This window comes from Triplophysa rosa, linkage group LG1, assembly GCF_024868665.1.
Source record: "Triplophysa rosa linkage group LG1, Trosa_1v2, whole genome shotgun sequence".
Lineage (NCBI taxonomy): Eukaryota > Metazoa > Chordata > Actinopteri > Cypriniformes > Nemacheilidae > Triplophysa > Triplophysa rosa.
The window spans coordinates 24,203,516-24,216,506 of NC_079890.1; the positions used below are offsets into that span (position 1 = coordinate 24,203,516).

The 12,991-nt window shown below is 37.4% G+C and overlaps 1 protein-coding gene across 3 annotated transcripts in view; it reads right to left on the reverse strand.

The window, feature by feature from the left end:
- Positions 1-12,991, reverse strand: part of smarcd3b (SWI/SNF related, matrix associated, actin dependent regulator of chromatin, subfamily d, member 3b) — a 40,102-nt gene that overhangs the window by 19,703 nt on the left and 7,408 nt on the right. For 2 of the 3 annotated variants that reach the window (XM_057343080.1, XM_057343091.1), the window contains exon 1: positions 4,932-5,515. The exons of the other annotated variant lie outside the window; for it this stretch is intronic. In XM_057343080.1, the coding sequence (XP_057199063.1) occupies positions 4,932-5,009 (78 nt within the window). In that variant the 5' untranslated portion in view covers positions 5,010-5,515. Of the gene's footprint in view, positions 1-4,931; positions 5,516-12,991 lie in introns of those variants that run through there. 3 annotated transcript variants of the gene reach the window in all.

Consider the following 12,991-nt stretch of genomic DNA (forward strand, 5'->3'; position numbering starts at 1 on the left):
AATAAATGAATAAAAATGGTTGTTTCACCAGTGTTTGATTAAAATGATTTAAAAATCAAAATGTTATTAAGTTTCAATTTCAATGGATATAGCATATTAAACTAATTTTAAATGCATAGCAATACACTTTATTAAAAGAAAACAAGCAAGCATTTTTACAATTTCTGCCTCTCATTTGCCACCCCAAATGAAGAATGACCCTATTCCAGATAGCGCTACAAACTCTTTTAACTATGTTTCTAATGACCTTTTTTGGTTTTGTCTTGTTACTAAAGTTGCACCCTTAGCTATTTGCTGAAGTAACTGGCAACATAATATTGCTTGCGAGCTGTAAAAATTTGTCTGCCAAGAAAAGACAAATTAAAATGCTGTTTAGAGTGACAGAGCTATTGGGTGTAAAGGGAGCGTGGCAATGCAACTGATGGATGAAAAAGAACGTTCCTCATGACAGCACACATCCAAACTCGTAACATGAGCAAGAAACGGCATATAAGAGGAACGGGCTGGTGAAAGTATAATGACGGCAAGACTTCAGTGATTCCACAGTCAGGACCAGAATCATGATGTTGATCTGTACAGATTATCTGTGAGAGCGTGCCAAAGGTATGGCATTGTGTGACAGAGCAAACACACAAATACACAAACAGTGGTCAAAAGGGCAGGCAGGGGGACTGAAATGAAATGAAAAGAGGAAAATGTGCCTTAGCAACAGTCCGGAGCAAAGCTACATTTATGGATTTGGCAGACGCTTGTATCTTAGTCGATTTAGAATTCAAGGTATAATTTTTTTATCTGTGTTCCCTGAGAATCAAACCCACAACCTTTGCGTTACTAACACACAATGCTCTACCAACTACAGAAACACGATTAAAACGACAGTTCAACCCCCCAGAAAATTCTATCATTATTTACTGACCCTCAAGTTGTTCCAAATCTGTATACATTTCTTTGTTCTGATAAACACAGAGAAAGATATTTGGAAGAATGCTTGTAACCAAACAGTTCTTGGCCACCATTGACTACCATAGTAGGAAAAATTACAATAATAGTCAAAAGTGCCCCAGAACGGTTTGCTTTTGTACATTCTTCAAAATATCTTCTTTTGTGTTCAACAGAACAAAGAAATGTATAATGCAAATTTTCCCACTGTGGTAGTCAAGAACTGTTTGGTTGCAAGCATTCTTACAAATATCTTTCTCTGTGTTCATCAGAACAAAGACATTTATACAGATTTGTAACAACTTGAGGGTGAGTAAATGATGACAGAATTTGTGTGTGTGTTGAGGTACATTGTAAAGCATGACTCAAACGCTACTTGCTACTGCAATATTGACAATTCCTTCCCAAACTATCTGTACTCTAGACGTGAATAAATGACGCACTCACTACATTTGTTTTGTGAATCAGAGTCATCAAACCACATCAAATTGTGACTGAAACGTTTCAGGTGATGCTTTGTATCATTTTGCAAAGAACTCTGAAAAAGGACACAATTTTGAAAAGCTCCTATGTATATTGTATATTGTGTATATTGTAATGGCAAATCTTATGACTTCGTTGAGTTAAACACTATAACTGTCACCATGTGTCAGTGCATATGAGAAACTTCATTACAATGGAGTTAAACAGGCTTTACATTTAAATAATGTGTATGTGAAATGTGGTACGAATGTGCGAGAGAAACCACAATCTGCTGATACAAATACTGTTTTTAATGGTATGGCTGCAAAAAGGAAGTGAACGTGATGTACCTATTAAAGCTGTACTTTAGGTGATCTCTATTTTGTCTGTAAGTTTGGAGATTACACTGCTGTGGAGTTTTGAGTTGCGCTGCAATGTAAGACAATGACTTTCAATGAGATATTTAGCATTTAATAGAGGCATGCAGTTGGTTAGTTGAAACATTTCTTTAATTCCCTGAATGCTGCAGCGAAGCATTTCCTCTGTCTGCTGCTGGCTAACAGTTTCACCCTCACATCAATACAGAAACCCAACAGGAGAAATCTAAGTCACAAAAGCCATAGAAGCTGTTCATAGACACAACATGCAGTTGAATTTATTAATAATAATGATCATAATAATCAATTATTTCACAAAGCAATATGGTTTATTATCCTAACTGTAGTTGTGGGTTTGCAGATGTACATCCGCAATATGCCGCACTAATGTAGAATGTGTGGTGGCGGTGTGTGTTATTTTACAGTGGCTTTGAACATTTCTCATCCCATCAAAATTTTGAGTCAGTTTTATAAAATGAAATGAAAGAGTACATTTATTTGGACTCGCCCATAAATACAACACAACAAAAAACGTGTCCCTAAATGTGAAATCGAACACTTAAAATAGTTTCAAACAACTATTGTCCCGTGCTGACTGCTTTGTTCCACAATCACTTTGAATATGAATTTAAAAGCAGCTAGGACAGAAAACATTTTTTTCTAAATATTTTCCAGCAGTCACTTCGTGCGGATTAACACTTCAGAGAGACTGGAAATGCTTGAGCTGTCCATCAACTTTGAGTGATTTGCTCGAGTCCTGGTGATAAACACTTTCTTTTGCTTGACTACACAAATGTCTCTCTGGAGCTTCTTTGCTTGCAGTTTATATGACAAATGTGCATCTGACATCTGGACAGACCTCGATAACCACATTATCTCACTCGAGCCCTGCCCGTGAGTTACAGCAAATGTTTACATTTTTGCATGTCTGGAACAAATGCAAAATACAATTTTTAAATCCAAGTTTGATTACTTCAAAATCATATTGCGATGGTATGCTTCACAATATTGCACAAGACTCTTTGTTGTTTGAAGCAACGACCAAAATGGGGTAAGAGTCAAAGTGACTGCTGACTTTTTCTTGACATATTACTTCATTTCTAACTGTAATTTTGTCTTTATTTTATTAACCTTAAGGGTATAATCCTTATATCTTTCTCACCAGTATTTTACCATGGTAGAAATTTAGTAGAGAACTAACTGGAATGAGAGTTTCCACTCCTAGAGTGAAATGACCTGCAGGTCATCTTTATTTATCCACAGAGTTACACATTAAGAGTGGGTCTGTTATTAACCAACACTGGGCGCCTGCAAGAAAATGAACAAAAGAGCCAATGGACGGCTAATATAATAGATCACACCAGTACATTACCCTGGTGAAACAATGATACAGTGACACCAAATCTAAACACAACACCTAGCGTCTGGAAGATCAAACGGAAAATAAAAACCCAGACATAATATGCACAAAGCGAACGAAATGCCAGCACTTGGTGATTTATCACAGGGAGGAAAATATACTCAACCTCACCCTCATTTTACATACAGTAGATTAAAAAAAACGGTTACACTGTGGAATAGGCGACGCATTATCGGCGACAGATTTTCTTTGATACAGAACAAAAATAGAACTTTAAAATTCATTTCGTACAAACTGGTGGCTGCTCAAACTGTGACTTAATTGCAAACCTTGATGTGCACATACTGTTCCTTGCCTTGGGAACAAGGCTGAACCACCACATTCTTTTAGCTCAAACAAGCAGAATTTCTCTGGTCACACTTGCAGCGCAATATTATTAAGGGCACATAACAACTTTCATATGCTTTGCATCAGACCAGTGATAGTAACAAAAGCAAAGGTAAATCTGAGGTATCCAGAAGAACGTGTAAGTGCAGACAGAAATATTAGAGAAGGCGAAGAGAACGCCACAGTCACAGCAGAGGACAGTAGAGGAGAGGAAGCCAAAATAAGGTGTGGGAAACATTTGCCCAGGAACAATCAGTGCTTGGCCAAGGTTAATTAGTCTGCAGAGGCAAACGGCATCATTTTCTTCATTCATCATCCCAACTCAGCATGTTGTTCTTCTAGAGCACAACCCACTTCTCAGATACACAAACTATGCGCTTTATTACGCATGAGCGGTGTTAAAAAGTTACCGCTCAAAGCAGTTCATTAAAACAGAGGCGGGTTGCAGAATGCCTTTATGGAGTGATCTACACGAGTTCATGATTACTGTCATTTCATTGAATAAAGGCTTATATACAAACAAATGATATAAAATCAGAAAAGACTTATCTCGGTGTGAAATGAAGCAATACTTGAACCCTTTGCCATGCAAAGGCCAAGGTTCATATCAAAGTAGTAAAAAAACAATCAAACCTGGACACCGATCAATGAAGCTCTTCAGTTTTTTTACATTCAGCCAGTATAGAATTTATGCATTATTCTTGTTCTACATACAGTTTGTTTTAACTTAAAATTGATTTTCTCTCTAAAGCTCTGGCTAGACAAAGCCTTGCGAATCATAAATAAAAGATTACACTGCTACTCTTTGTAAACAAAGGTTCAGACAATAAATGGATTTGTATTGTGTCTATTCTGCATCAAACCATGAATAATGTCATAAAGAAAATGACCTTCTGTTTTATTATTTCTAGTACTAAGACTAATACAGCCATTGACTTTACAAGAAGCTAAGCAAATCCCGGAAAACACTCAAATTTTAAATATCACACGTGTGAAAACCTACACAGATGTTATCAAGAAAGCGCTCAACGTGTCCTTAAGAGAAGAATAATTCTCCCCCAGCGTTGAGTCACAGAGCGGCTTCTGTTTTGAATGAAAACGCTCGTCACATTAGGCACGCTGCCAAATGCATGCAGCCTTCAATGACCAAAGTGGCTACCTTTAGCCTTCTTTTGCTTTCTTTGATCCTTTTCTCTTTTCCCCACACGCGGACACATGCTCGCCTCCCTCGTTTCCCACCCCTCATTCTCTCTCCGCTTTAAAAAGAAGAGCAGCGTACAGCCGGGATCCGGAGGACTAGAAATAACCTTCACATGGTCACCGTTCATTGCTATCACTCAAACACATGGGCGTCTGGGGCTGAGCTCCTGCACACGCACACGCACACACACTGAGAGGGTACGTACCACTCCATGAACGAGGAACTCAAATAGTTTGCTCTTGGTGGCTTTACGAGCTCCTCCAGCGGTCTCCTCCGAAGCCATTTCCCTCTCGTCTGCCTCCGCTCTCGCTCTCCTCACCGTTTCTCTCTCTCTCTCTCTTTTGTCTTTCCCTCGCCTCTCTTCCTTTTCACCCTTCGCTCACCTCCTCAACCTCCCTTCAAGGCTCCCTGCTCCACTTCCCTTACTTTCTGCTCTCCTCGCTCTCTCCCTCGCTCACTCTGTGTTTGGAGTGCGCTGCCCTGACGAGTCTCTCACACTTATGTTTGCTTGAGCTGCTCTTCAGGAGCCCGGCTGAGCGAGAACGTGGGGGGTTGAGAGTCGGGGGTCTTTCAGGGGGGTTCCTGCAGGCCCACCGCGACCGCCCCCTCCCCCTTTAACAAACACGTTTGCACAAAAACACACACACTCTAAGGCTGCTGCAGCTGTTGCATTCCATTGGTAGATAAGGGAATGCTCACTGACTGGTCGGTCGCAGCCTGCTGCGACGTAGTTCGTCTCGCCGCTATCCAAACCCCTCCTCTTCTACGCTCACTATTGCGCTCTCTCTCTCTCTCTCCCGTCCTCTGCTGCAGTCCAACACAGCATGGCTTGGAATATGCTGCTCATTCTCAAAAAAAGAGAGGGAGGTTCCTTAAAGCAGCAGCAGTTTGCAGACTGATGTGCAAATAAAACGGGCTCAGAGAGCATTAAATGTTGATTCTGACCATATCTGTCATATCAACTGTGTAATCGTCAGTTTGCTTCAACTACAGTAGATCAAATTTAAACTAAAGTGTACACTGTAGTAAAAAATCCTGTAAAAGTGGCAATATTCCGGCAGCTGGGGCGCCAGGAAAAACTTAAAATAAATAGTTTCATAAAAGTAAAGTGACATGTTTTTCTTGTTATTTTACACCTGACATTTGCAGTCTTTTCCTGTAATTTGAAAATTTTCCACCGTATTTCAAAAATTCTGTCAAATAAAACAGTGAAATTACCATTATAAATGGCTTATTACAATGGCTCTAAAAAAACAATTTTTCTGATGTTATTTAATGATTGTGTCTAAAGGACTATACTGTAAATAAAGTGGGTTCTGAAGCCAGTCACCACATCAAATTTAGTTCCTCATATTACCCTGCTCCTTATTTCCCCCCTAATGTTCAACCAACAAAGTATTTGTTTACCACTTAATATTAATGAAAAACAAAATGTTTCCCATACCAGCCATGCAGGGTACAAGATGAAAATATTTAACTTTTATTCTTTATAAAATTGTCTGAAGTATTTCCAAAAACGATTAAAGCTGGGGCCACACCAAAATATTTTTTTTAAATCTTAAAAGAGTTTTAAACTGTGAGAGACCACAAACATCAGGAGAAAAAAATGACCAACATATTGTCTTTCATGTCGCCTGTTATGTTTCTCATGGCTAATGAAAATTAGCCAGTTACGGTTTATATTTTTATTGGTTGAATGTCTCTAGGTTTTCCAGTATTTGTAATACAAGGAATACAATTACTTCTGGTTATTATTCAGCCTTGCTAACAGGTCTATTCCTTTTTTTACAAAAGATAATGTTCAGTAAATATTTTATCAAATCTAGGTCAGCAAGATTTGTGAATTGCTTAAAGCATTGTTATATTGTGTACAATATAACAAAAGGTGTCTAATTCTTCAGGAAACTATCCCTCATCTGCAGTGGCTTTGCAGGTTATTTTGTATTCAACTGAAAGAAGATGAGGAAAAAATATTTGTCTTTATTCCTTTCTATTGTTCAACCCTTAACAATTTAGCATTCCTACTTTTAAAAATAACGGTATGATCTCTCTAAAGTCTTGTTCATCAGGTTAACTAATATTACTTGAAAGGCTGTAACCTTGAGGTAATATTTTAATTGTTGGCCACTCTGAAAAGCCCATATATTTGGTTGTCCACTAATCTAAATAAATGTTGAGGATGAGTCCCCCTTTGATGGATCTCCAATATCCTTTTAAATGAAATGATAAAAAAATGAAAATAAATAAACCATTGATTGTCCCAAAAGCTTTGTGGAAGAGTCAATGGCCACAACATTTCCTGTCAAGCCTTCCACCCACTTGACCACCCATTTGTTTAACTTGAAAACAGCACTGATCAATGAATTATTCATGAGGTGTTTTGAATGACAACTCAGAAGTGTTAAATGCTAAATCACAGCCATCACACTTGAAACCTTCAGATTTGGGAAATTGGGAAGATCTGTCAAGCCTTTTTGCACATGAAGTGGCATGCACCAAAGATGTTTACTGTTTTGAGAGGTCACCAGCTGATGTGCAAGTTTGTAAATGTTAAGGTCTCAATCTTGACCTTTCACCTCTCTGCATTAAGAGGTCTCTAAATAGACACAACTGCCTTTCATGAACCCAGAAAGAGCAGTCTACAGACAACAGTACGAATTGTTAATGCTTTCAACGTGGGAATAGTTTGCATTCCAGTTACTTCTTCCAGCATCAGTTTTATCAAATGTAGATACCCGCGATTTGTATTTCTGAGCACTGAAATGTATTTTAACAATGCTTTTCAAGCAGTCATTATATAAAACCGTAATATGCTGCTTGCATAATGCACAGGTCACAGTTGAAGAAAAATTGCCCTAACAAGGACATAACTGTCACACTATTGGCCTCAACCTGTGAATAGCCGAATTAAATACCGCAGTGTCTGGCAGTAAAGTTAAAGGATCAATATTCAGGTTATGAATCTACTGGAGAGCTTTCAATGTGAAGATTAATAAGCATTCCAGACAAATTAAAGATCAGGGAAAACAAATGCCTATATTAGGAAAAACAATAAGTGTTTGGATGCACAAGTGCTCAGTGTTTATTTAATCATTATAAAGCTGCTAGAAAGGGTCATGTATGAAAACTTTCTGCGTTATCAAGAGAGAGACATGTAAGAGAAGCCACACAGAGGCCCACGATCAGTTTGCAAGAGCTTGAGACTTCAGAAGAGAACTGAGGTGGACCGATCAACCATATCAAGAGCTGAGAGGGTGGCACAAAGGAAACAATTACTCAAAATGAACAGTGTAAAAGAATGTCTACAGTTTGCCAAACACCATAATAATGATCCAAAAGTGATGTGGGAAGTGATTTTGTGGTAAGATGAGACCAAGATTACAAAGCTTTTAACAAAATTGTGATCCATCTTTGCATAAATTAAAACACCCTGGAGTGACGAATGGTTACTTGCACAAAGGCATACTGATGCAGAACCTGGTTTAGTCTGATAAAAATAAATAACAAAAAAGTAACACAAAGTTCACCCAAAATTAAAATGTGTAATTGCTGGAAAAGGTTGCTTTGATTTTAAAAAAATATTTAATAACATTAAAAGATTACACTAATAACTTTAAGTGTACACAGTTAAAAGGGTAGTTCACCCAATAATGAACATTCCATCATCATTTACTCACACTCAGGTTGTTCCAAACCTGTATAAATTTCTTGTTCTGCTAAACACAAAGGAAAATATTTGGAAGAATGTCAGTAACCCAACAGATCTCATCCCCCATTTACTGCCAAAGTAGGGAAAATAAATCTGAGGGTGAGTAAATTATGACTGAATATATTTTTAGGTGAACTATCCCTTTTAAAAGCCTGAAAACTGCAAAAAAGATACAAAAAAATGTTGTCAATCCAACGCCCAATATAGAAAACAGACCTACAATCAAGCTCTTTGAATTAACCACACAAAGCTTTTCCTCCTGTGACCTGTTACCATTGTGAACTCTTTTCACTTTTGATCACACCCTTACAGGAATCAGTTCTGTAAAAGCATCTAGTCAGCGCTGAAAAAATCTGCAGGTCTTAGTACCCCCTTGAGTCCCCCTAAGTCTCCCATTTCCCATTACAGCTCTTCCAAATGCTCAGGTCCCATTGACTGGGAGGTGAAGGGGGTGGGGGACTTGTAAGGGGTGAGCAGAGATTGTGTCTATTGTAGGGCGGGACAGTTTGACCTCAAGTTGCAGTTTTAGGTTTGTCCTGCAGAGGTCTGTATCTGCCTCCCAATAAAAACCCTCACGCTTATCAATGTGCCATAGCACAGACATATTTTCATTGCACAAAGCAGGCCCTAGAATGTTAGGGGATGGCAGTCCGAGGCATGGCTTTGAAGAGAAGCTTTCAAGCCTGTATGACTTTCTTCTGCAGAACACAAAAGAAGATATTTTGAAGAATGTGGTTAACCGAATTGTGCCTGTACCCATTCATTTCTATCGTATGGACACAAAACCAATGCAAGTGAATGGGTGCCGTCACTGTGCGGTTACCAACATTGAGCGAGACAATATCATTTTCATTTTTTAATAAACTTACATCTGAGTCACATCTATTTCTACAGAGCTGGTACTGTACTGTATGCTATATAACAAATAGCATATTGTGATTCTCTTATTTACCTTTCACCTATCTGTGATTCTTACTGACCCACAAAACAAATACTGTTCTATATAACCTACATCCTTCAGTATCACCCTGTGTACTGTATGTAGATGGAGAAAGAGAATGGACAGAATGAGGCTAGTGAATGAAGGACAAATCTAAGCTTTCTATTCAATTGCTATAAAAATAATCCAGGGAAAAACAATACACAGAGAACATATGAAAAGCATCATATCAATGTCCAATGCCTCCAAGCCATGTGTTGAAAAGTGCTTAATCAGTATAGATTAACAATACCAAGCTAACCCTGACTCTTCTCTCACTTGCTGACTTGGGTGGGGGGGTGGAGTACCAAATAGGATATTGAGCGTTTCCCCTGTGAAAATGGGTCATCTCTGTTTAAGCGAGACAATCTGACTCTGAGACGACGAAAAAGAACTCAGATCGGGTGCATGGAGCACCGCCCCACACTACTCTATCAGAAATCACACTGCAATTCACCTGTCTGCTCTCCTCACTGCACAAATAAGATCTTAATGAGTCCAAGATTTTAAGAGATGCGTAAATTACACTAAGGCATGTTTTAAAGCCCACCACGCAGCAGTCGTGGGCTTCCATTTTGGAGCAAACTCAATGTTAACACATCAGATGAGAGAACTGCTATGACATCAGGATCATTACTTTAATCAGATTTTCATAAATCATGGGGTGGTGTTAATTGACTACCTGTTATAGGACAAAGATGTAACAATTTAGTCCTACCCCAAGTGTAACATTTAACTTTTAACATTTTACTTACAGTATATTAAACTGCAGAAAGCAGTAGCACGTAGTTGTATTTAATAAGCATAAAAAACACTATAGCATTTTCTAAGCCGTTTCCACAATTCCTGGTCAAAGATTACTTTCAATCTTAAAAGATATACAGTATTAAAGGGATAGTTCACCCAAAAATCAAAATTCTCTGTCATCATTTACTCACACTCAAGTTGTTCCAAACCTGTATACATTTCTTTGTTCTGTTGAACACAGAGAAAGATATTTGGAAGAATGTTAGCAATTTTCAGGTCTGGGACATCATTGACTACCATAGTAGGAATATTTAACAGGGTAGTCAAAGATGCCCCAGAACTGTTTGCGTTCCTAAATTCTTCAAAATATCTAATTTTGTGTTCAACAGAACAAAAAAATGTGCAATATTTTTTCTACTATGGTAGTAAATGATGTCCCGGAACTGAAAATTGCTAACATTCTTCCAAATATATTTCTATGTGTTCAACAGAACAAAGAAATGTATACAGGTTTGGAAACACTTGAGGGTGAGTATATCATGACAGAATTTAGATTTTTGGGTGAACTATCCCTTCAATAGCAAAAAAGTCATTATTTACATGCCCTCTGTTAAACACCAAAAGTGCAGCATTGCTCAAAAATGGTTAATAATTATAAGTGTTAACTATATCAATGTAAAATCTTTTCATTGTCACCATGAGGGACCCGCACTCTCTAATGCCCCACCACCAATTAATCGAGTACTAGTTTTTCCAACCTGTCCAGTACTCGAAATGAAATATGATCAAAAATGCCCATCCCTACAAAAGACAATAGTTTATGAAGTGATATGATGTGTGCGTTGTAAATACAAGCATCTTTGGTGATCATTTCTGTGAAGTCCGCTAGTTTGATGGTGTTTAACTACAACTGTCGGCGTTTTTTCTGGTAATGGTATGTGTTAAAATGTCAAATTAGAGCCTTTACTTTGTCGATTCTGGCACTCAAAAACACAGCAAGATGATATTTTAAACTCCTTATGTAGGCGACTCTGTGCTGGTTTGAAATGGCCACCTCCAGTTTTCCCCTTGTTTTGCCTCAGCTAATGCCGTGACGTAATCGGTCTACTATTAATGAAAAACTGAGTTATGGGCAAAGTTTTTACAACATTTTTTTGTAAAAACAAGATAAAACCCCTAAAAATTCACAGACTACTCCTTAAAAGGCTTGTTTTACCTTAATGCTGCCAAAGCATTCTAGTTCAGCCATATAAAGAAGTACTTCATTGTCCATATATCTTTGCAAAAAAAACTTGGACATAATCACCCTTTTTTTTCAAAAGGGTAACCTACACTCTTTAAAAAAATGTGCTTCAAAAGGTTCTTTGATGCCATAGAAGAACCTTTTGGTTCCATAAAGAACCTTTAACATCTGAAGAACCTTTCTGTTGCACAAAAAGTTCTTTGTGGTGAAAAAAAGATGATAAAAAAGTAAGAAAGACATGGTTCTTTAAAGAACTTTTGACTGAATGGTTCTTTGTGGAACCAAAAATGGTTCTTCTTTGGCATCGCTGTGAAGAACCTTTTAAGCACATTTATTTTTAAGAGTGTAATACTTGATAACGTTTGAGAATGTATATGAAAATTCAATGATTAAAAATATTAATAAAATAACATTATTTAAAAATGTAAAAAAAGTACTAGCCTATTAGAACAGATTAAATATATAAACTAATGAACCAAATATTCAAGGAACACAACCAAAAGGTGGAAAAGATTGTAGACAGTGAATTTACAATTCTAATTCTGTATATTCAAAAGAGTAGATTCAACCTGAACAATGTAATACAAAAGCAGTGAAGTAGAAAAAGGAATGAATGAAAGCAAGCAAGTATTTATTAATCACCCCTTCATCTCTCGGCCTGAACTCTCACTCTCAAAGAGCCAATTCTCCCTAAAGCTCTTGAGGTGTGACAGCTAGAAAAAGTGGGTCCTTGAATGCTAATGGAATTTCTCAGAAGATTGCTGGGCAGTGAAGCGAACTTCTGTGATCCATTCTGTGTGTTGCTGGCCCCGCTGGAATTGTTTCCAGAGAGAATACAAGGCCTTGAGCTCAAAGACACACCTGCAACTCTGTCTTTAAAAGCAAAACCTGGTACTAACAAATGACCTCATTTGAAACCAATCTGCCTATGCCATGCACAATACTTCAACGCCATTAAAACTTTTTATTGAGAAACATCAAATTTATATTTGCCATCATGCATCATTTACATAACTTTTATGCACTAAATTAAGTTTACTTGTACCTTACAGAGAATACTGTGTGCTTAATGAGTACCTTACTGCATATTTAATTCTGCAAAAACATATAAAGGATTCTGGAGACTATAACAACCATAACAACCTTAATTTTAGTATTTATCTTACACAAAAATATCCTATGTTTTTAGAACAATATAGTAAGAATGAGCTGAGAAAATTATGAAACAGTGAAGGAAACAGTCATGTCACCATGAGCAAAGCCATGATTTTATGGTATAAATCAAACGTAAGAATGCAAGCAGTAGCACAATGTTGATTTTATATTTAATGCATGGGAATAAGTGCATTAGGTGGGGAAAGCAGTAAAGAGGCCACACATTCCAACAAAGTTATTGCATGGTTCAAATGCTTTCCTAAATTAAATAAAAGCACAATAGTGAAACACAAAACCTAAAGACCACAAATAAATCACACTATTACCTCATTCAGCATGAAATACTGTACACACACGCACACACACACACCTTTGTTTTGCTATAAAGTACGATTTTCAATTTAAAGCAAAACATAATTTAAACATTTGACA